This window comes from Hylobates moloch, unplaced genomic scaffold (assembly GCF_009828535.3).
Source record: "Hylobates moloch isolate HMO894 unplaced genomic scaffold, HMol_V3 SCAFFOLD_18, whole genome shotgun sequence".
In the NCBI taxonomy this organism is placed as follows: domain Eukaryota; kingdom Metazoa; phylum Chordata; class Mammalia; order Primates; family Hylobatidae; genus Hylobates; species Hylobates moloch.
In genome coordinates this window covers 36,103,621-36,127,322 of record NW_026652293.1, presented here as the reverse complement: position 1 = coordinate 36,127,322, position 23,702 = coordinate 36,103,621, and the positions used below count along the sequence as shown (strand labels likewise).

Here is a 23,702-nt window from a genome sequence, read left to right as displayed (position 1 = left end):
ATGAGATCCTTTGCTCCCTGAGCCTTTAAGTCACTCAGCTCAACAAGACCTGCCCTTGAGGTGTTCTCAGTTCACAAGGGGAAAGGGACAGATGGTTGAACAAAGAATTACGGTGTGAGAGCAATTGCTTGAGGAAGTGAGCGAAGGCTTTGGACACAGGGTCTAGGAGCTACTTGCTGTAGGGCATGTGTTAAGAGTTCAGGCTTTGGAACCACATTGACTGGGAAGCCAGCCAGGCAAGTTACTCAAACACTTTCTATTTCTTCAACCACAAACCAAGAATAACAATGGTACTACTTCATACGGTTGTTGCCAGAATTAATTGAGATAATACATACAAGGGAATATAAAAAGACTTGACCCGATATTTGCTTATTTATTTTTTCTTTTTAAAAATTTTATGGATATCTATTTTTAATGTGCTCCATGGTAGGAATTAGCTTAATCCTGCAATTAAGTGAAACACATTTTAAGAATTTATAATATTTTCTCTTTTTGTGTGCCAAACACTTTTTATTTTAAACAACCAAAATAGTAGTCATGACCTTCATTTGACAACCCCTGGTCCAGTACTTCCTAAGTGTTTCATTACTGTTGCCACTGGTATCGTTGTTCTTGTTGGCTGTTGAAGGATGATTGCGTGTTGGCCCGCTCAGTGGACTGCTTGTCCTTGCTGAGAGCTGAGGAGGTCCTGTCAGAAGAGTGTCCGCATCAGCTCTCTCCCTGTTCCTGTTTCCCTTCCGGAGGTTGCTGAGCAGCACACATTTTTGGAGCCCTTGCTGTAGTCCTCCAACAGGGCATTGCCAGAGTTACTACAGAGAGAGAGAGAGGGAAGACTCTCATGGGCAGCAGTAGCAATCCATCCTGTGTGAGCAGATGGCACTGGAGAATAGCAGCCTTGCTTCTGCTGAGCTGCAGCCAAGATCCTGCTCAGGGAGGCAGCCAACAAGGTGCGCGGCACAGCCGGATAGATTCACACTCTGGGCCTTGTGCAATGGCAAGGAATTACTATTTGTGTTGCTTTGAAAGTGACATTCCTCCTTATCCTCTGAATGCAGCTAGTACTTGGGCTGTGCTCAGGTTACAGGGAGGCTGTTCTGTGGTTTTTACCGAGTAAGAAAATCCAGAGGGCCCCTGAGATTTCCAATGTAATCCTACTCCATAGGGCTGAAAGTGCCTGCTATGGCGGATACCAAGGCAGATTTGCAGAACATGAGCTTGAGGAGACGGTTAAACATTCTGAGTTTAAAACTCTTCTGTGATTTTGGCAAATCTTGCCGTTTTCCTATTTGCTCTCTTGCCCAACTTCTGTTGCATTCATCCCAATCTGCTTTTCTCCTCTGCTGCTTATATAAAGCTGCATGTGGTATGACACCAGATGTTCATGGTGTGTTTGTGAATGCATGTGTTCCTATCCCGGGCCAAGAAAATACACTTGACATAGGACGTCCAAAATTTTTTGGCTTATGAAGCTCCAGTATCTTTTGCTTTCACGACTTATTTAGTTTTAAAGGAAGGTTACTGTACTGTTTTATTCTTTGAATAAATATGAAGGGTGAAATAATAATTGATCTGCTGGCAGAATGAGAAAGCCTAAGGAGGAAGAATTGGCTGGATATCCTTTGTGCTTAGAGATTGGATCACCTTCTTTTTCAGTAATGCCAGCCCCTCCCCTACCCAAAGTCATGGCTGTTGTCCATGCATCTTTTTATCTTGGCTATTATAGAAGCATACCCACTGCCAACACATTTCTGGACCCTGGGTACAAAATTAGACTAAGTGAATATAAATATCCAGTCTGGCTAGAGAGAAAAGAGTGAAGAGGCCTCACGAAGCATTGGCCCTTATTCTCAGGAAGCGTTTTAGGGAAGGGATGGTAGAAAGAACACTAACTGATGATTCGGGCCTGAGTTCCTGTCCCAGCTCCACCTCTCACATTTAGAATGGGCATAATGAGCAGTTGACTTTGCTGCCTGTGAATGCCGGGAGACTCTCCTTAGTCTGTAAAGTCCCCTCCTCACCACAGAGATGGAACCTCTGTGGTTTAAGGGCAGCTAGTGTGGGGAGGCTAGTCCTCTACCCTTCACACAAGGCCCCAAATGCAGGGAATTGAAGTGCCACCACAGAGATAGCAGAGGTGGAACGGTCTACTGCTCTCTTGCAGGTGAGGAAACTTGAGGCCACAGTAAGTGAAATACATTGCTGTGTTCAGACTCCTGTGGGCAGTGAGCTGAAAGCAGAACAAAGAGCTGGGACTCCTGATTCCCAGCCTGGCAGTAGTAGTTCCTGGTGTCATATTGGCCATTGCCTCAGTATGAAGCCATTCCGGTATTTCAGTGTTTTTAAAAAGGTATTGTCCCTTGATAAAATGCAGATGTCAGGAAATAAATCACATTACAAATTCTTTTATTTTTAATCTCACAATTAGTGATTAAGAGATGCACATTTGTACTTTTGAGCTCAAATCTAGGTTAAATAATTTTTCATTTTACTATTAATCTGCTTTTGACTTAGGTGATAATCGATTGTGCACATCACAGATTTGAGTAATGTTGGCTACAACTTCCTTTGGTTGAAGACCAACAATAATTGCCCCTGTCATGAGCTAAATATTGCAGACTAAATGGCAAAGGAAAGGTATTGAAGACAGATGTGTTCCATGTGAGGTCTCTTTTTCCCTCAGAGACCAGTGATCGGTGACTTGATGCCACGAGCATATTAGTCTAATATCCAAAGGAACGAAAATGAGTGGGATTATAGTCTTTACAGTTTCAAAGTTTTAAAAATTATATTAAATAAGTTATAAACCTGTCTTTGTTGTCTTCTTTAGAAATAGCTTACAAATCCCTGCTGGCTTGGGATTTATTAGGACACTTTTAGGGTAAAGTTTATCTGTGTCACACAGACACCCAGAAGAGATGGCTCAAAGAGAAGCAGTTGGGTTTTGTTGGTGAAGCCTTGTACAACCTCCCTTGAGGTGACTTCTGTGTACCTATATGTTAAAAACGGTAAATTGTTTCCTTAATGCTAAACTTTCTGCTGCTTCTGTCAGAGAATACTTCGGAATCCTAATCTCAGAAATCTTTCAGAGTTGACTCATGCATTTTGTGGGTGTTGAAGAATGTCAGATAGCTTCAGGAGGAGCAAGCATCCACTTGTGGGAACAGATCCTTCCTTGTTAAGAGATCAGGCTTGGGATCCAAACACAACCTGTGGTAATGATCTTTCTGCACCAACTTGTGTAGACTGAAGCAACAGTTGTGAGAACCAAGGGCAACATGCACCAAATGTCCACTTATGTAGTCCAATCAGATAAAAGAATGCTTTGCTTAATTCAGCAATTTTCCTCAGTTATTCAAGGCTTGCCAAAGAATCAGACTATAAGATAGCGTTAAAAAAAAAAAAAAAAACATTGCTGCACATGATGTTTCATTTGTTGAGAAGGCTTTTCTGAGTCTTAATTGCCTGAAAGTCATGACCGTGGCTGTCAGGGGTGAATGATACAAAAAGTATGGTATGGTAAAGGGTGTGGTGAGAAGTTCATCTAATAATTTGTAGGGTCCTGTGGATAGGAAGGTGGAAGAGTTTAAAGGTATGATAATTCTTCTTCTCAAGTAGAGTGGCTCTTGCTTGACTGTTAAGATGGCCTCTGGCCTCAAGGGGATTGTAATCTGCTCTGGAGGATTTGTAAACAGTGTTTGTTCCACTGGAGGAGTGAAATGTCAGGTAAAGGTACAAGGCCACTGCATATGATTGTACAAATCGTGATCTGTCAGGGGGAACCTGGCTAAGGGGTGTGTGGGGCCTGCTGTCCAACGCTGGTTCTGCCCACCGAGCTGTGTTCTCCAGCACATGGCTGAGTCTGCCTGGAGAAATGAGCATCTTGAAATGTGTGCATAGCCACAATGTGTTTACTCAGCTGGGGGCCCACAGGGCTGCCTTTTCCCAAAGGGAACACCTCTGTAGTACAGACACCGAATGGACTAGCTTTGGCCCATGTGCTGGTAGATTACAGAAGGGGGGATTAACTCTCAAAGTAAGATAGGAGAAAAACGATCAGGGAAAGCTTCTTAGAGGAACACACAGACTGAAGGGTGTTTCTTCCAGCCAACTTTTGCTAGCCCTTCAGAAGCCCAGCGCCAGTGTGGGAAGCTTCTTTTGGACCTGAGGTCAGATTGGGGTGTCCACCTCTGTGTTCTGTCCCGTCTTTCCTCCATGAGTCTGTAGATTGCGGGAGGGTAGGAACCACAGTCACACTTGACTCTGTGCCTGGCACAGACAAGGGGTCAAAGGATGAATGATAAGGAAATGAGGGTGGGAGGTGAGGTTGAGAAGTAGTTTCTGGCCAGATCAGAGAGACATTGAATGCTATCCTAAGGAGTATTCATCCTTGCCATCCTACAAACCAAGGAACACACTGTGGTGTCAGCAAGGGAGCGACTTGTGCCACCTTGTGTTTTTGAAAGGTCTATCTCGGAGTTGTGTCTAGGATGGATTAGGGGAGGGAGAAGGTCTGGGAGAGAGAAAAGGAAGCTGACTGGTGAGGAGGTTTGGAATTAAAGGATGCTTATGGTTTGGTACGAAACAGCCACATAGAAACTAAGTTTTTAGTTAGTTAGAGATACAGTACCTAAAGGAAGCACTGGTGATACGCAGGACCAGATATTTCCTTACAGTCAGCAGCTCAGTTCTTTAGTGAGAACCTGTCCCTTTTATTTTTTATTTTATTTTATTTTATTTTTTGAGACGGAGTCTCGCTCTGTCGCCCAGACTGGAGTGCAGTGGCGCAATCTCGGCTCACTGCAAGCTCTGCCTCCCGGGTTCACGCCATTCTCCTGCCTCAGCCTTTCCGAGTAGCTGGGACTACAGGCGCCCGCCACCACGCCCGGCTAATTTTTTGTATTTTTAGTAGAGACGGGGTTTCACCGTGGTCTCGATCTCCTGACCTCGTGATCCACCCGCCTCGGCCTCCCAAAGTGCTGAGATTACAAGCGTGAGCCACCGCGCCCGGCCAAACCTGTCCCTTTTATACAGGTGCTAGTGTCATATTTCAGCAGCGCGTATGCTAACATGCAGAGTTGTTTCTATTCAAGGAAATGCTCACAAACATTGAGAGGCAGTGTGTAGTGGTTAAGAAAATGGACTGGGGCCAGCTTGCTTGAAGTTGAGTCTAGGCTGTATGACTTTTTAACTCAGTTACTTTGGGCAAGTTACTTAATCTCTCTTGTGTTTCAATTTCCTTATCTAAGAAATAGGGAATATTATACCCTAGAATTCATAGATATTTGTGAGCATTTGATGAGTTCATGTATGTAAACTTCCTAGAATCAGCCAGGTGCGGTGGCTCATGCCTGTAATCCCAGCACTTTGGGAGGCCCCGGGCAGGAGGATCCCTTGAACTCAAGAGTTTGTGACCAACCTGGGTAACATGATGAGACCCCCATCTCTACAAAAAAAAATTAGCCAGGCATGGTGGCATGTGCCTGTAGTCTCAGCTACTCTGGAGGCTGAGGCGGGAGAATCGCTTGAGTCTGGGAGGTCAAGGCTGCAGTGAGCTGTGATCACACCACTGCACTTCAGCCTCGGTGACAGAGTGGGACCCTGTCTCCAAAACAAAAACAAAAAAGAAATGGTCTAGAACAACCCTTGGCACATAGACACAAATACTTAGTATCTCCATGTTCTTGAATGAAATTTGCAAAGCAGCATCATTCCAAGTCCTTTATACATATATTAATCACATACAACTTTCAGAACAACCCTAAGTGATATTATTCCCATTTTATTGATGAGGAAACAGAGGCACAAACTTGACTGAGGCAAAAACATACGTGACAAAAGTCCTACGGCCTTTAAGTAATGGTGCCAGGATTTGAACTCAGGCAGTCTGGCTCTAAAGCGTATGTACTTGACCAATTATACTGGATTCAGAATTTTCTTTGGGCCAGGCGCTGGGGCTCATGTCTGTAATCCCACCACTTTGGGAGGCTGAGGAAGGAGGATCACTTGAGGTCAGAAGTTCGAGACCAGCCTGGGCAACATGGTAAAACCCTGTGTCTACTAAAAATACAACAATTAGCTGGGCATGGTGGCATGCACCTGTGGTCCCAGCTACTCAGGAGGCTGAGGTGTTTTCTTCATAGTTACCCATAACAAGTGTCAGGGAGCAATTTAAAACTGTATTTGTGGTAGGAAGGAAAAGAAAGTCAAGCTTTGAACAAATACCAATTGGAAGGTGAATACTAGATGTCTGAAATGAGTCACTTAAGTGCCAAAATGCCTTAAATTTAAGAGTTTCTTCCATAATTTCTGCCTCTAAAGGACTTTGACATCTATTTTTCAATCAAGGTTTTTTATTTTTTAAAGCTTATTTTCTTACTGGAAGAGATTCATCAAAGTGATGTTAGGGATAACATAGAATGAAGTCTTTCTTCAGTGTATTTTTTTTCCCCCAAAGTAGTTATTTCTACTTCAGTGCCAAAATATTCTTACAAGTGGTGAGATAAAGAACTTGCAGCTTGAAGAATTATAAAGCTCTACAGTTCATCTTTGACCAGGCCCCTTGAGATGCGTGTATGTGTGTGCGCAGGTGTGCGCACACGTGTGCACTGCCATTATTAGTGATGTTTTGGCGAAGGGATGATACCAGGGTGAGCAAGGCTTCACCTAGTTCTGTCCCATACACGCAGTCTGATACTTCAGGGTAGAGCGGTCTTACAAGGGAATTGAGCTCATTTACAGGGATCTTACTGTCAGCATTTTCTGTAGAACAATGAAAAGAACATTGAGTAATTATCTATTTCTGGTGACTTAGCCAGGCATCTTGGGAATTTGCTGTTTTGTGAACATTTGTTCAGCTTTGTCTTGTGTATCTAGTTTGCCTTCACTTTATAGACAGTCACAACAAAAAGAGGATACAGATGTGTGGGTGTGTGGGTGCTACAAAGGATAACAATTTTGTATCTCCCACCCAGCCTGAGAAACAGAATGTTATCAGTACCCCCATAGCTCCTTTTTCCATCTCTCTCCTCCAGCACTATCCTGCATCTTGTAATGATTCTCTTGCTTTACCATATACTTTTGTATATGCATGTAGCCCTCAACATTATATTGTATAATTGTGTCTGTGTTAGACTTTTTAGGGATAATCTCTTCAATAGTGAAAGGTGGATTGGCTGGCAGATTCAATGTTTGACTAAACGCTTTCATTTAGCTTGTGACCTATAGCCTATTCCTCTTTCATAATGTATTCATGTAGAACTTTATTGGCAGTGTAAGAGCCTCTATATCTTAATTGTGATAACTACTGACTGTTTAATTTTTCTGCCTAACACAGTAAAATTCCATAAACTTTTGCTATTGAAAGCTTTTGGTGGATTAGTACCCAATCCCGGTGTTTAAGACTCTGAGCTCTGGAACAGGCCTCATGCTAGATTGATATAGGGCCTGGCACATAGATGCTTAATAAATATCAGCTGAACGAGTATTTAGTGGATTTAAAGAGTATTCAAACCCCAAAACTAACCATACCCTGTATTGTCAGAGGGAACAGTGTACCTTTTTTTTTCTTCCCATTTCAGGACCAAAATCAGCCTTTTGTATTTTGGATCTTTACATATTTATTTATTTTTTCTTTCCTTTGTTTTCTTTTGTTTTGAGTCAGAGTCTTGCTCTATCGCCCAAGCTGGAGTGAAGTGGCGTTATCTTGGCTCATTGCAACCTCTGCCTCCTGGGTTCAGGCGATTCTCGTGCCTCAGCCTCCAGAGTAGCTGGGACTGCAGGTGCACACCATCACGCCCAGCTAATTTTTTGTATTTTTGGGGGTTTTGCCATGTTGGCCAGTCTGGTCTTGAGCTCCTGAGCTCAGGCAACCCACCCAACCTTGGCCTCCCAAAGCGCTGGGATTACAGGTGTGAGCCACCGTTCCCGGCCAATATTGCTTTCTTTTTGAGAGTCATTCAGTCCCTGCAGTGTTTATGCTGACTGTCCTGCACATTTAGGGTTGCTGTAGAATGGATTTTGTGCTATATAAATATCCGTGTGTGTGTGTGTGTGTGTTCTCATGGTTTTTCTAAAGAAGTGTCATCTGCTTATTGGCTCTTCTACTTAGAGGTATTTTCTTTTTAACCAGCCTTAAGATGATGCAGAATTTAAGTCCAACATCCTACTCCTTCAGCAGTTGACAGTGTTTTGGCATATGTGCTGCCCTGAATACAGTGATCTATTTCAGTGTGTTGATGTAAATGTGGACAGCTTTAATGTGTAGGAATTGAGGCTAACAAAATATCTTTCCATATCCTGGAAGCATGAATTTTGGAGAGATGACCAACTTAACAGATAGTCTTAAGTTTTGTGTTATCGTATAATTTTAAATGCGGTATTATCTTAATGCACAGTTTAATGGTCTTAAATCCTGAAAATTTGTGTATTATCTGATCTAGTTAGAAATTGAAAATGTATATTTCTCAAGGTTACCAAGATTATATCTATTTGAATTTAGTAGTGATTGAATGGAATAGGTTGTTAAGGTGAATTGCCACAAAATTTATATTGTTGTAAGATAGGTAGAACATTGATTTTCTTCTAATATACTTAACATTGTGGATGATACCATCCATCTATCTTTCTCTCTGTATGGACACATAATTTTGTTATATATAATGTTTGTAATCTGACACTTCATCTTTCTTTTTCTGAAGAAAGATTTTTTATATGTCACCTTAATCATTGGCGTTTTGTTTAATCTCATAAACACATGATGGATTTATTTGTTGGTTTTGTTGTGAAACTTAAGAAAAAGGCAAAGATAGTGGCCTATTTGGGGCACCCTATATTTATTACATTTATTTGAAACCTTCCTAGTGCTTTCTGAATTATTTGTGTGTGTGCTGTGTGTGTGTGTGAACACATTCAGGATTCAGAAGCTGTGTGGGACTATATATGTGTGTCCACAGCCTTTCTTTGGAATACTACTTGAGAAATTAGAGCAGGTTTGTCCATGCATGCTATCATCAGCATTTAATGATGCTGCTTTCTCTTCCAAGCAAACTGACAAGGGCAGATGAAGGTCCAGTTTTCCGAAATGGGCCTCAGTCTTCTGACAGGATGTTTTATTGTAGTTTGCTGTTGTCATGAGGTCTTCATTCAGATACAGATATGTTAAGGTCATTTTGCTTTGTCTGAGGATCTTTCTGGTTTTTCATGGTAGAGATTGAGATATGTGGACAAGTTTGATCTTGTATCAGGTTAGAGGACATGTTGCTTGCGCTGCTTCAGAGAAGAGCCAAAGCTGGCAGGAATAGCTGCAAAAGTATGCTGCACTTAGATCTTTCAATTAGTAAATTGGAGTAAGATACCTCTGGAAGTCTTCCACAGAGTTATTTTAAACTTGGGGTCGTACTGCTTTTGTTGAATTAACTCAAGGTTCTCTCTCAAGGGGCATATGAAGGTCTTCCTCCACTGCTTCTGCTTTAGTTCAGGCCTTCATCTTGTGCTTGGATTATTATCGCAGCCTCCTTTGCTTCCACCATGCCACATCCAAATGTCACATTTCCATGGGCCTGCAACCCATGTAGGCACGTAAGGCCCTGTGCGTAGTTTAGTGCTCTGCTGTTGTCATCTTGAAATTCTTCATTTTCCAACAAGAGGAACATCTTCAATTTGTAGTAGTCCCTACGATTTCAGTAGCTGGTCTTGGCTCTAGGAATAGCACTTCTAAAACTATCTATTTAAAATTCCTCAAAGTTCACACTCTGTATCCTGCCCATCCAGCACCATCTCTTAGTGGTGGGCTTTTCATTGACTGTCAGTGCTTGAATAAGTTCTTCCAGGTATACCAAATGGCCCCACACCTCCGCAACATTTGCTGTTGCTGTTTCCTTCTTCTCATTTCCCCTACCCAACCTAGCTCACTTCTATTCGTGTTTTGAAATGCTGAAGAAATAAGGTTGGGCTGTGAAACCTAATATGACCATCTTTTTTTTTTTTTTTTTTTTGAGATGGAGTCTTGCCCTGTCACCCAGGCTGGCATGATCTTGGCTCACTGTAACCTCCGCCTCTTGGGCTCAAGCTCTTCTGCCTCAGCTTCCCGAGTAGCTGGGATTACAGATAGGCACATGGCACCACACCTGGTGAATTTTTATATTTTTAGTAGAGATGGGGTTTAGTAGAGGCTGGTCTCAAACTCCTGACCTCAGGTGATCTGCCCAACTCGGCCTCCCAAAGTGCTGGAATTACAGGCGTGAGCTACTGTGTCTGGCCTCATACGACTATCTTAACTCATGATCACACTTTGCTTGTATCATACCTCTTTTCAAAAGGTTGCTATCTGGTGAGGTTGGGCCATATTTGATTTTGGGATAATGGTTCTATAATAACTCTCCAAGATGATCATATTGATTTTTGCAAGGTAAAAGAAAATTCTCTTCAGGGTGTTCATTCATGCAACATATTTTTTAAATGTTTAAATTTTAATTAATTTAACTTAATTTTTTGAGACAGAGTCTCCACTCTGTCACCCAGGCTGTAGTGCAGTGGTGCAATCTCGGCTCACTGCAACCTCTGCCTCTTGGGTTTAAACTGTTCTTGTGCCTTAGCCTCCCAAGTAGCTGGGATTACAGGCATGCATCACCATACCAAGCTAATTTTTTTGTATTTTTAGTAGGGCAACGAGTTGCCCAGGCTGGTCTCAAACTCCTGGCCATAAGTGATCCGCCCACCTTGGCCTCCCAAAGCACTGGGATTACAGGCATGAGCCATCAGCCTGGCCCATGCAACACATTTTTATGGGGCATCTAATATACACCAGACTATATTTTAAGCACTGAGGATGTGGCGTTGAACAAACTGTTTTAACGTTTCCTTCTCTGAGCTAATAATTTCTAGTAGAGGGGGCAGAAAGTGAATGAACAAATACCTCAATATATAATTAGATCCAGAGTTCTAGAAAACAATGCAAAATACACATTTTGGTCTTTCACCTTAGAAGATGTGTATTTGTTGTTTATCTACCTTAAAGTTTGGTGGATGAGACTAAGAATGGGGCTCTGGGCCTGGTGTGACTATTGCAGAGTGGGACAGCACCCAAGTTGTCAGTTGCTCCATGCATCTTTTCTGATAGTGATTGTTTAGGCATAGAACATAGATACCACACAGGTATTACCCAAGAGAACTGAAAACATACATTCACACAATGTATATGAACATTTACTACAGCATTATTCATAATAGCCAAAAAGTAGAAACAACCCAAATATCCATTATATGTATGAATAAAATGTGGTATAACCATACAGTGAAATGTTATTTAGCCATAAATAGGAGTGAAATATGGATACGTGGTACATTGAAAACATCATGCTAAGTGAAAGAAAACAATCACAGAAAACTGTGATTGCATTTATATGAAGTGTCCAGGGTAGGCAAATCTACAGAGACAGAAAGATTGGTAGTTGCCAGGGGCGAGAGGGAGATGAGAAGAAGGAGTGACTGCTAATGGGTCAGGGTTTCTTTCTGAAGTAGTGTAAGTGTTCTGAAATTAGGGAGTGGTGATGGTTGTACAACACTGAGAATATACTGAAAGCTGCTGAGTCCTACATTTAAAAATGGCAGATGTTATAGTGTGTGAATTATCACAATAAAGCTGTCACAAAAAATGCTAGGATTATCTTTTATCTGAAGGTGAGGATCTTATGAAATGAAATAACATAAAGCACTTAAAGCCCAGTGCCTGGGACATAGTATGCACTTAATTAACGGTGGTTGTTGTCGCTCTTAAAGTAATACGGTTTAAATATCTGTAAGCTGGAACTTTTATTTATTCACTGCTACATCTCCAGAATATGACCTGTTATGGAGTATGTAGCCAATAAATATCATACTAGTCAAATGAATGTGGCTTGTTCACATTCATGTTCAGTCACATTCACCAATGTGGCTGTCTTTCTTGTTCTGCCTCTTGCAGCATGTTAGTGAATCTGCATCAACTGGGCCTGTATTTTGAGCTTCTTGTCTGGTGGTAGTACTCAAGAGATATGGAGCCCTTCACAGCCCATCTTTCAGTGCTTAAGTTAGGGTTGGGGGGTACAGACTCAGTCTGGGGAGGCAAGGGCTTTACCTAAATTAAAGGTGAAAGTGGGGAGGCCAGGCATGGTGGCTCATGCCTGTAGTCCCAGCACTCTAGGAGGCAGATGTGGGCGGGATCACTTGAGGTCAGGAATTGGTGACCAGCCTGGCCAACATGGTGAAACCCTATCTCTACTAAAAATAGAGAAATTAGTTGGGCGTGGTGGTGCACATCTATAATCCCAGCTACTTGGGAGGCTGGGGCAGGAGAATCGCTTGAAGCCGGGAGGCAGAGGTTGCGATGAGCAGAGATCACACCACTGCACTCCAGCCTGGGTGACAGAGTGAGACTCCATTGCAAAAAAAAAAAAGAAAGTGGAGTCAAATGATTCTTCAGCCTTTTTCTAGTAATATAATTCTGCTTTGTGTTTTTATTTTCACTTTTTTTTTTTTTTTTTTGAGACGGAGTCTCGCTCTGTCACCCAGGTTGGAGTGCAGTGGCGCGATCTTGGCTCACTGCAAGCTCCGCCTCCCGGGTTCACACCATTCTCCTGCCTCAGCCTCCCAAGTAGCTGGGATTACAGGCGCCTGCCACCACGCCTGGCTAATTTTTTGTATTTTTAGTAAAGACAGGGTTTTACCGTGTTAGCCAGGATGGTCTTGATCTCCTGACCTCGTGATCCACCCGCCTCAGGCTCCCAAAGTGCTGGGATTACAGGCGTGAGCCACTGCGCCTGGCCTACTTATATATTTTTTTGAGATGGAGTTTCGCTGTCACCTGGGCTGAAATGCAGTGGCACGATCTTGGCTCACTGCAACCTTCGCCTCCCAGGTTCAAGTGATTCTCCTGCCTCAGCCTCCTGAGTAGCTGGGATTATAGGTGCCTGCCACCTAATTTTTTTTTTTTTTTTTTTTTTTGAGATGGAGTCTTACTCTGTCACCCAGTGCAGTGGCACAGTCTTGGCTCACTGCAACCTCTGCCTACTGGATTCAAGTGATTCTCCTGTCTCAGCCTCCCAAGTAGCTGGGATTAGAGGCACCTACCACCACACTCAGCTAATTTTTTGTATTTTTTAGTAGAGATAGGATTTCACCATGAACTCCTGACCTCAGGTGATCCGCCTGCCTCGACCTCCCAAAGTGCTGGGATTACAGACATGAGCCACCACACCTGGCTCTTTGTGTTTTTAAAAAAACTGAATTGGTCTGTTGAGAATGTGATTCTTTTTTTTTTTTTTTTTTGAAATGGAGTTGTCGCCCAGACTGGAGTGCAATGGCGCAATCTCGGCTCACTGTAACCTGTGCTTCCTGGGTTCAAGCGATTCTCATGCCTCAGCCTCCCGAGTAGCTGGGATTACAGGCATGCACCACCACACCTGGCTAATTTTGTATTTTTAGTAGAGACAGGGTTTCTCCATGTTGGTCAGGCTGGTCTCATACTCCCGACCTCAGGTGATCTGCCTGCCTCGGCCTCCCAAAGTGTTGGGGTTACAGGCGTGAGCCACTGCGCCCAGCTGAGAATGTGATTCTTAGCATTCATTATAAGTTCCCCAGAGAGCAGAGGAGGATTTCATTTGTGGTAAAACACACACACACACACACACACACACACACACATTTAGTTTTTAGAAATGTACAGATTCAAACTGGTAGTTTGTTCTGCTGAACCTAACTCACAATTTCTACATATAGGAAATTAATGTTTTAAATGAAGATAGAAGCAGTTTTCCCCTGAAAGTATTTATGTGGTTTTGTTAAAACTTCACATCCTTTTATGAACTTGGCATTCCACTAATAACACTGAGTTGCTTTTACAGCTGTGTCCGCAAGGTGCCATCTGCTTATATTGAGGTTGATGAAAAGAAGTAAAGCTGTCATTGTTTGTATTGTGTGGCATTCTTTTTAGACCACTGGAACTTTGTTCCTTTGGTCTCTGTAAGGAATGGTTGTGCTTCTCATCTCCCTTTAGTCTTCTGTACATTGTGTAGTTGATCACGTTCCTTTTGACCATAAACTGGTGAGAGGCTCAGTGCCCAATTTGAGGCCTACCTCTAGGAATTATCCAGGGCTTCTCTTTATCAGCCTTTTTATGTACCATACTGCTTCTTGACTTTATTTTCTACTCTTATTTTTTTCTTGCCCAATTTATCTTTCTTTCTTTCCTGCTTTCTTGGTTTCTTTCTTTCTTTCTTTCTTTCTTTTTTTTTTTTTGAGACAGGGTCTCCTCCTATTGCCCAGGCTGGCATTCAGTAGTGCATTCAATGAGCTTCAGCTCACTGCAAGTGCAAACTCCTGGGCTCAAGTGATCCTCCCACCTCATCCTCCCAAAGTACTGGAAGTACAGGCATGAGCCCCACCACACCTGGCCACTCTTTCTTCCTTTTTTGGGGTGGGGGGCTATGGTATCTCAAAGAGCTGCTTTTATAATTTTTTGGGAGATAAATGTGTTAAATAAGCAACAGTCCCAGCTTATTGATGTGAATATTTTAAAAACTTAAAACATACCTACAACTTCCTAGAAATTTCTTCCCACATCAGGAAGGATGGAGAGAACGCAAAGTAAGAGTTGGTAAGCTTTGTGTTTGGAAAGTTTTCTTGAATACCTCTTTTTTTCTTGTCTTTTTAATAGAAGTTGGTGAGATGGCAAAGCAGTATATAGAGAAAAGTCTTTTGGTTCCAGACCATGTGATCACACGCCTAATGATGTCCGAGTTGGAGAATAGGCGTGGCCAGCACTGGCTGCTCGATGGTGAGTTGAAACTGTGGGTAAACCGAATTTCTGGGAATAGTCAGTTAAGGTCTTGCACACTCCCTTAACTTCTTACTGAATGGAAAATGCCTTATTTTCTAAACTTTCTGTCATTTATTTAATATTGCAATTCGGCAACATGATAGGAACCCATTGTGGTGAAGCCTCTTATTTCTTCTGTCTCTAGATCACCATCATGAGAACCACTGACTTGAAGCAAATATTCACTAAATTTCTGTTTTTGCTTCAGCCCTTTTGTTTCCGTAAGTCATCCTGAGTATAACTCCTCTTCAGTCAGAGGTTCTTTTCATTCACCACAGGACACACAAAATACAATTATGAGTTATTATTTTTCACCTGTCAGATTAGCAGAGATAGAAGATCAGAAAATCCTTTATTGAGTATGTAGGAAACAAATACTGTTGAAAGTATAAAATGAGCAACCTTTGTAGAGCAGTTAGCTTTATATATACTTTCTGATCCAGCAGTTCCATTCTGGATTTCTGCCTAAAGATGCAAGGAGGTTTATTTCAGCATTATTGGTAAATAAGAAGACACTGTTACTGACACTATAAAAGAATCATTATATATGTGGTATTCTGAGGACACAAAGAGGAAAATTATTCTGTTGGTGGGAGGAGGGGTTGGGACAACTGTATGGAAAGTGATGAACAGATAGATGAGTGGGGATAGGGAAGGTAGGGTTTTTTTTTTTTTTAAATTTTATTTATTTATTTTTTTTATTATTATACTTTAGGTTTTAGGGTACATGTGCACAATGTGCAGGTTTGTTACATATGTATCCATGTGCCATGTTGATTTCCTGCACCCATTAAATCTTTTTCAGCAGAGGGACAATGTGAACAGGGTGAAAGCGGAATGAGTTATCTTAGTATTTTTTCTGAGCCTACTAGCAGAGGTTGGCAGAGGAAATCCTGGGGTGGATAGCCTTTGATTTTGTATAAAGATGGTGGAACTGGATTTTGTTGGCTTTAGGGAGCACTGAAGAGTTGTTAAGTAGGGGTGTGATATGATCATATTTCTCTGAGAAAGACTATTCTATTAGCAGCACAGGAGAGATGAGGTGCTGGGGCATGGAGGAGAGTTGTGACTACAAACCAGAGATCATTGGAATAACTGGACTAAGGGATGTCGAAGGCCTGAATTTAAGCAATAATAGTGGGATGGAAAGTAGGCACCATTCATAAGAGAGTGGATTGAGGAAAAAGAATTGATAGGAGTTGTAGCTGATGTTAGGTACTACAGCCCCAGGGTTTTCTTTTATTGCCTTTCAGGCTTTTTGAGTTTCTTAGCTTTCATCACCGTCTCTACACTTACCTAGGCATGTTAATTTCTCTAGACTCTACTTTTAACTCATAAAACTTAGCCCTTTTCTTAGTCTGTTTTCTGCTTCTACAACAGAGTACTTTGTACTGGGCAATTTATAAAGAAAAGAAATTTATTTCTCGTGGTTCTAGAGGCTGGAAAGTCCAAGAGCATGGTGTCAGCATCTGATGAGGGCCTTCTTGCTGCATCATCCCATGGCAGAAGGCATCAAATGGGGAAGAAGTGCATGCCTCTGAGAGGGAATGGGAGCCGAACTTATCCTTTTATCAGGAGCCTGTTGTTTTATCTAGAACCCACTTCTGTGATAAGAGCATTAATTCATTCATGAGGGCAGAGCCCTTATGACCTAATTACCTCTTAAAGGCTCCATCTCCCATAACATTACATTGCCAATTAAATTTCAACATGAGTTTTGGAGGGGACATTCAAACCTTAGCATTCTGCCCCTACCCACCTCCCCACCCCAAAACAACTCATGTCCTTCTCACATACAAAATATATTCATTCTATCCCATTAGCCTCCAAAGTCTTAACTTAGCATCAACTCAAAAGTCCAAGCTAAATCAGACATGGGTGAGACTTATAAAGTACAATTCATCCTGAGACAAATTCCCTTCAGCTGCGAGCCTGTGAAATCAAAGCAAGTCATCTACTTCCAAAATGCTATGGTAGGAAGGTATATGATGGACATTCCCATTCCAAAGGAAGAAATAGACAAGAAGAAAGGGGCAGGTGGTCCCCGATAAGTCCAAAATCCAACAGGGGAGACATTAAGTCTTAAAGATGGGGAATAATCTCTATGGACTCCATATTCTGTCTCCTGGGCACACTGGGATGGGAGCTGGGCTCCCAGGGCCTCAGAAGCCCCACCCTCTGTGGCTTTGCTGGGTTCAATCCACTCAGCAGCTCTCATGGGTTGGAGTTGTATACTGGTGGATTTACAGTTCTGGGGTGTTGACAGTGGCCCACTCCCATGGCTCCATTAGGCATTGCCCTAGTGGGGACTCTGTGGCAGCCTTGACCCTACAGTTCCACTGGGCATTGTCCTAATGGGGGCTGTCTGCAGTGGCTCTGTTCTGCAATAGGTTTCTGCCTGGGCCTACCAGGGGCATTCTTTGAAATCTAGGTGGAGGAAGCCATGCTCTGTAGGTCTTGCATTCTGTGAGATGCCACCAAGGCTTATCCCTTTCTGAGCAGGTGGAGCCACGCCTGAAGCTGTTTGAGTTATGGTTGAGGAGGCCAAGGAATGCTATCCATCTCCTGAAACAATTCTACCCTCCTAGAGCTCTGGGTCTGTGATGGGAGGGGCAGCCTGGAAGATCTCTGAAATGCCTTTTAGGTCTGTCATCCATTGTCTTGATTGATAGCACCTGGCTTCCTTCTAGCCATGCTAATCTCTTTAGCAATAGGTTGTTTGACCACACACTTAATATTCCCTCTGGAACATGCTTTTCCACTCTTTACATGGCCATGCCGAGAATTTTCCAAATTCTTCTGTTTTGCTTCTCTTTTAACTATATGGTTATCCCTCAGTATCTGCTGAGGGTAAGGGGTGTGGGAAGGGACTGGTTCCAGGACCACTGCCTCATAGCCAGAATCCATGCTTACTCAAGCCCCATGGTCGGCCCTGTGGAACCCATGGGTACGAAAAGTCAGTCCTCCATGTGCAAGGGTTTTGCATCCGGCAAATACTGTATGCATTTGGTTGCGAATGTGGAACCCAGTGATATGGAGGCCCGACTGTATTTATTGAAAAAATCCTTGGCCGATGTTGTGGCTCACACCTGTAATCCCAACACTTTGGGAAGCTGAGGTGGGCAGATCACTTGAGGCCAGGAGACCAGCCTGGGCAACACTGCAAAACCTCCTCTCTACAAAAATTAGCCGGATGTGGTGGCATGTGCTTATAATCCCAGCTACTTGGGAGCTGAGGTGAGAGGATCACTTTAGCCTGAGAGGTTGAGGCAGCAGTGAGGCATGATCACACCATTGCACTCCAGCCTGGATGACAGAGAGAGACCCTGTTTCAAAAGAAAAGAAAAAAATGTTGTATAAAGTGTGCCCTCAGAGTTCAAACCCATATGGTCAACTGTATTTGATTGTCTCTTTGCTCTCACATCTCATTTTATGCAATTAAAAGTAACCACACAGCAGCTTGAAAGCTTTACTGCTTAGATATTTCTTCCACCACATATCCTAGTTCATTGCTCTTAAGTTTTGCAGTCCATAAAGCCCTAGGGCACAGACAAAATTTGCCAAGGTCTTTGCAACCATATAACAAGAATAACCTTTACTCCAGTTTTTAATACCTTCTTTTCCATTTCTGTCTGAGATCTCATCAGAATGGACTTTACTGTCCAATTGCTGCTAATATTCTGGTCATGACTACTTAAGTAATTTCTTTTTTTTTTTTTTTTTTTGAGATGAAGTCTCTGTCACCCAGGCCAGAATGCCATGGCCTGATCTCAGCTCACTGCAACCTCCACCTCCCAGGTTCAAGCAATTCTCTTGCCTCAGCCTCCCAAGTAGCTGGGACTATAGGCATGTGCCACCATGCCCAGGGTTTCGCCATGTTGGCCAGGCTGGTCTTGAACTCATGACCTAGGTGATCCGCCCACCTCAGCCTCCCAAAGTGCTGGGATTACAGGCGTGAGCCACACTGTTTCTGGCCCACTGAGTAATTTCTAAGAAGATTCAGACCTTCCCTACAGCTCCCCTCTTCTTTTGAGTCTTCACCAGAATTGCCCTTGATGCATCATTCATGGCAATCTAGGGTGTTACTAGCCGCTTCCTCCAAATTCTTCCAGCCTCTACCCATTACTTGGTTCCAAAGCTATGACCACATTTTTAGCTATTTGTTATGGAAACAGCCCCACTCCTTGGTATCCATTTTCTGTCTTAGTCTGTTTTGTGCTGCTATAACAGAATACCTCAGGTTGGGTAATGTATAAAGAAAGAAAATTTATTTCTCACAGTTCTGGAGGCAGGGAAGAGTAAGACCATGGTTCTCACATTTGTTGAGAGCCTTCTTGCTGTGTGTTGGAAGGCAACACATGATGAGAAGGTTCACACAAGAGAGGGAATAAAGGGTTAAACTTATGCTTTTATCAGGAGCCCACTCCTGAGATAACCAACCCATTAATTCATTCATGAGGGCAGAGCTCTCATGACCTGATAATCTCTTAAAGGCACCACCTCCCAATACCTTTAAATTGGCAATTAAATTTCAACATGAGTTTTGGAGGGAACATTCAAACTATAGCACCCCCAATGCTTTTTGTGTGGGTATTCATCATGACTGATAAACTTTGGCTTTGCCACTACCTAACAGCAATTTCTCTAGTTTACATTTTTAAATTGTGAGTCTTCTCACCTTGCAAAATGAATTTGTGTAGTGTTAGGGAACTTAAAAATCTGCGTTTAAAAAGGATCATCTGTGTTAAACTCCCCTGGAAAGAGGGTTAGTGTGATAATTTAAAGCATAGACCCTGGTGCTGCCAGACTGCCTGACTTGAATCCCCGCTCTGCCACTTTCTGGCAGCCTGTGTGACCTTGGGCCTCTGGTTGCTCATGAAACACAAATTAGCAAAGAGGGGCAAAGTGAGCAAATATATGTAAAGTGCTTAAAAGAGTGCTTGCCCTATATAAGTGCTATATGAGTGTTTGTCACTATTTTGTGACTAGTGTACAGGTCCTGAAGTTTTTTGGGTGGGGGTGACTATTTGAAGTGTTCAGTTCAAAAATAGCTCTAAAAGTATTTAGCCAGGCAGAATAAAAGTCAGTTTCAGTTATGGAATGTTTTCTGTATCTTTTCAGTGCTTGCTTTTGCCATGACTTCCTCTCAGGGTTGAATAACTGAAGTTCTTTGACATCATAGGCCTGTTTTAGTAAAGTACGTCAGCCTCCCAAGTGATTTGGTTAGTACTTTTCTCCTTGAAAACCCATCTGGTCACTTTTTCAGTTGCGATTTTTCTTTAAAGCTCTGGAATAAATCCATTTGGCAAGGTGTGGAGTGCGAGGGATGCCTGGTTCCTATGTTCAGCTTTAGACTCCTTATGTTACACAGGCACGTGCTCTGTGGAGGACGTGCCTGTTGAGCGTGCTAAAGGTGATTGAATGTGGAAAGGTTGAGAAAGGCATTCTGATGACAGATGACTCATCATCTTGGTCCATATGGCTGTAGAGAGGCATCCTGCAAATGGTGGGTGGAAATGAGTAGAGTGGATCCAAGCCAAGGGAACCCTAAGTGGGGATGTGGGGAGGGGAGGGAGGATGAGTGCTCTGTGGTTTGGTCAGCTTTGCTCTTGCTAAAAAAAAAACGTTCAGCACTACCTTCCCTTCACCGTGCTTTCCAGTTGGGTAAGAAATATTGTCGTTTTGTTTTGGTTTTTTTTTGAGATGGAGTCTCTGTCACCCAGGCTGGAGTGCAGTGGCATATCTTGGTTCACTGCAACCTCTGCCTCCTGGGTTCAAGCGATTCTCCTTCCTCAGCCTCCCGAGTAGCTGGGATTACAGGTGCACACCACCATGCCTGGCTAATGTTTTGTATTTTTAGTAGAGATGGGGTTGCACCATGTTTGCCAGGCTTGTCTTGAACTACTGGCCTCAAGTGATCTGCCTGTCTCGGCCGCCCAAAGTGCTGGGATTACAGGTGTGAGCCACCGCACCTGGCTAATTTTTCACTTTTTAAAAAAAGGGTCACATATGAGTCCGTTTTCATACTGCTGATAAAGACATACCCGAGACTGGGTAATTTATACAAGAAAAAGGGTTTAATGGATTTACAGTTCCATTTGGCTTGGGAGGCCTCAGAATCGTGGCAGAAGGCAAGGAGGAGCAAATCACATCATACATGGATGGCAGCAGGCAAAGAGAGACAGCTTGGCAGGGAAACTCCCGTTTTTAAAACTATCAGATCTCATGAAACTTACTCACTATCATGAGAACAGCACGGAAAAGACCTGCCCCCATAATTCAGTTACCTCCTACCAGGTTCATCCCATGACATGTGGGAATTGTGGGAGCTACAGTCCAAGATGAGACTTGGGTGGGGACACAGCCAAACCACATCAGGCGAGCAGTGAGGTATAGCCATAGAGACAGATGTATTAGTAACTTTTTTTTCATTTCTAAACTTGCCTGCTTACCTGTGCCTTGAAATCGTAATCTAGAAGTTCCACAAATCAGTTCTAATTTATCTTTATGTACCAAGATGTAGTAGAATTATCTGCCATATGATTTTAGGGGTAACTATCAAAATATTTTAAATTGGTATTTCGAAGTTTGGTTTTGTACAAAACAACCTTAAATTTTGGAATTGTAAATGAAATGTGATTTAATCCTTTTCATTGGTAATAATGATAACCTTTAGCACAAGAGTCATCATTTGGTCCATGGTTGTATTTGGAACCTGGTTTGTTTGTTTCATTCTGTGCAATGTTGAACACTAACAAGCGCTTTCTGAAGGTAATTCTGTTTTTAGCATAAGTCAGAGTTGTTTGAATGTGTACAGTGTTTGAGTGTGTATGTGTGTGTGTGTGTGTCTATTTTCCCTGAGAGCTAAATGATTTCAGACTTGAGATGTTCCTGGCTACGCACTCACTCAGAGCTCTTGGTGTCGGTGTATGTTCAGAAACTAAACTATAGATGCTGGAGCCAGAGTATTTTGCCCTGATTTTGCAGATGTGTTTTACCATACGAGGCTAGTACGTAACAGCTCTGACCTATCCTCTCCACATTTTTCCTTCTGATTCAGACCTCTGAGGAGTGTCACATCCCACTGGGCAACATATGTCTATAGGAAAAAGCCAACAGTATCTTCTGAATCACATCTTTTAGGAAATGCCAAGCGTAATTTTTTTTTTTCTGTTGCCCTTGTGAGTCTAGGGTATGTTTCAAGAATAAAGTGTGTAATAGATTTGTTTAGAAGGTTACTGAAGAATTCTGCTTTAATAATTAAAAAAACAGCTTTTTCTTCCTGTGTGTATGTGTTTATGTGTAGGAGGGCAATAGTTTATCTTAGTCATTTATCTTTAAATATTTAGCCCTGAAAAATCATAGCCACATAACCCTTCTATCTCAGGTTGTTACTGAGGCAGTGATGTATATTCTGGTATCTTGAATGGAAGGTTTAAAGCAATTGTGGTGATTTCTTTTTTTTTTTTTTTTTTGAGACGGAGTCTCGCTCTTTCACCCAGGCTGGAGTGCAGTGGCGCGATCTCGGCTCACTGCAGGCTCCGCCCCCCGGGGTTCACACCATTCTCCTGCCTCAGCCTCCCGAGTAGCTGGGACTACAGGCGCCTGCCACCTCGCCCGGCTAATTTTTTGTATTTTTAGTAGAGACGGGGTTTCACCGTGTTAGCCAGGATGGTCTCGATCTCCTGACCTCGTGATCCGCCCACCTCGGCCTCCCAAAGTGCTGGGATTACAGGCGTGAGCCACCGCGCCCGGCCAATTGTGGTGATTTCTAAAGAATGAAGAACAGTTGTAAAATTTGTGGAACTCTACTAGGGTGCTGTGGCCATCTATGCCTGCCAAATGTGGATTGCACAATTAAAATGTTTAGTTCCTCACCAGGATTGTCCTTGACATAACCATGACTTGCCCTTCTCATTGTAGCTCTGTTCATTCAGTAAGCATTATTATATCTAATAGGTCCTGGATATTTCTAAAGTGAATAAAGTGCAAGTATGACTAACTTTGCACTAGGCTGGTGACAGTGAAGAAGAATGTGTGGAAAAGAGGGATTAGAGGTAGACTAAGCTTGTCTAGGAGGGTTCAGAGACATATATTCAGCCACACATGGTACAGGTGAAGTGTTCCGAGAGGTACGTGGAATGATTTTTGCAAGTAAGGAGTGGCATTTTTGGTCAAAATGATTGCATGAAAAAAGATGGGTGTGTGTTTAGATTAGTCTTAGTGCTACATTTCCGGAAACTATATCCATGCCCCAAGACAATGTAAATATGCCTGACAGTTTTTTTTTTTTCATCATCCAAAATTCTGATTTGAGGAGACAATTGGGTGTGGTAGCTCATGCTTGTAATCCCAGCAGTTTGGGAGACAGAGGCAGGAGGATCACTTGAGCCCAGGAGTTTGAGACCAGCCTGGGCAACACGATGAAAGCCCCTCTCTACAAAAATATAGAAAAATTACCTGGGCGTGGTGGTGCATGCCTATCTATACTCACAGCTAGTCAGAGGCTGAGGTGGGAGGATCACCGGAGCCTGAGCCTGGGGAGGTCAAAGCTGCAGTGAGCTGAGATCATGCCACTGCACTCCAGCCTGGGTGACAGAGTGAGACTCCGCCTCAAAAAAAAGAGAGAATTTGGGCAGTGACCCTTAGATGAATGTTATTTTCTTTGTTGGCATTTTCTCCCCTGGACTTTGAAGGTAGAGTTTGATCAAGGCATTTCTTTACTGTGTGTTTGGTTTGCATGAAGGATCAGCAGTTATTTGTTGAGTTTGGTTTGCATAAAAAAATTATTTTTGGGCCGGGTGCGGTGGCTCACGCCTGTAATCCCAGCACTTTGGGAGGCCGATGT

General features: G+C 42.7%; 1 protein-coding gene across 4 annotated transcripts in view; it reads left to right on the top strand.

Moving 5' to 3' along the window:
• The window catches only part of AK4 (adenylate kinase 4), an 84,999-nt gene that overhangs the window by 27,360 nt on the left and 33,937 nt on the right, over nt 1-23,702 (top strand). For all 4 annotated transcript variants that reach the window (XM_032136612.2, XM_032136615.2, XM_032136613.2 and 1 more), the window contains one exon: nt 14,693-14,812. In XM_032136612.2, coding sequence (XP_031992503.1) covers nt 14,693-14,812 — 120 coding nt within the window. The remainder of the gene's footprint in view (nt 1-14,692; nt 14,813-23,702) is intronic.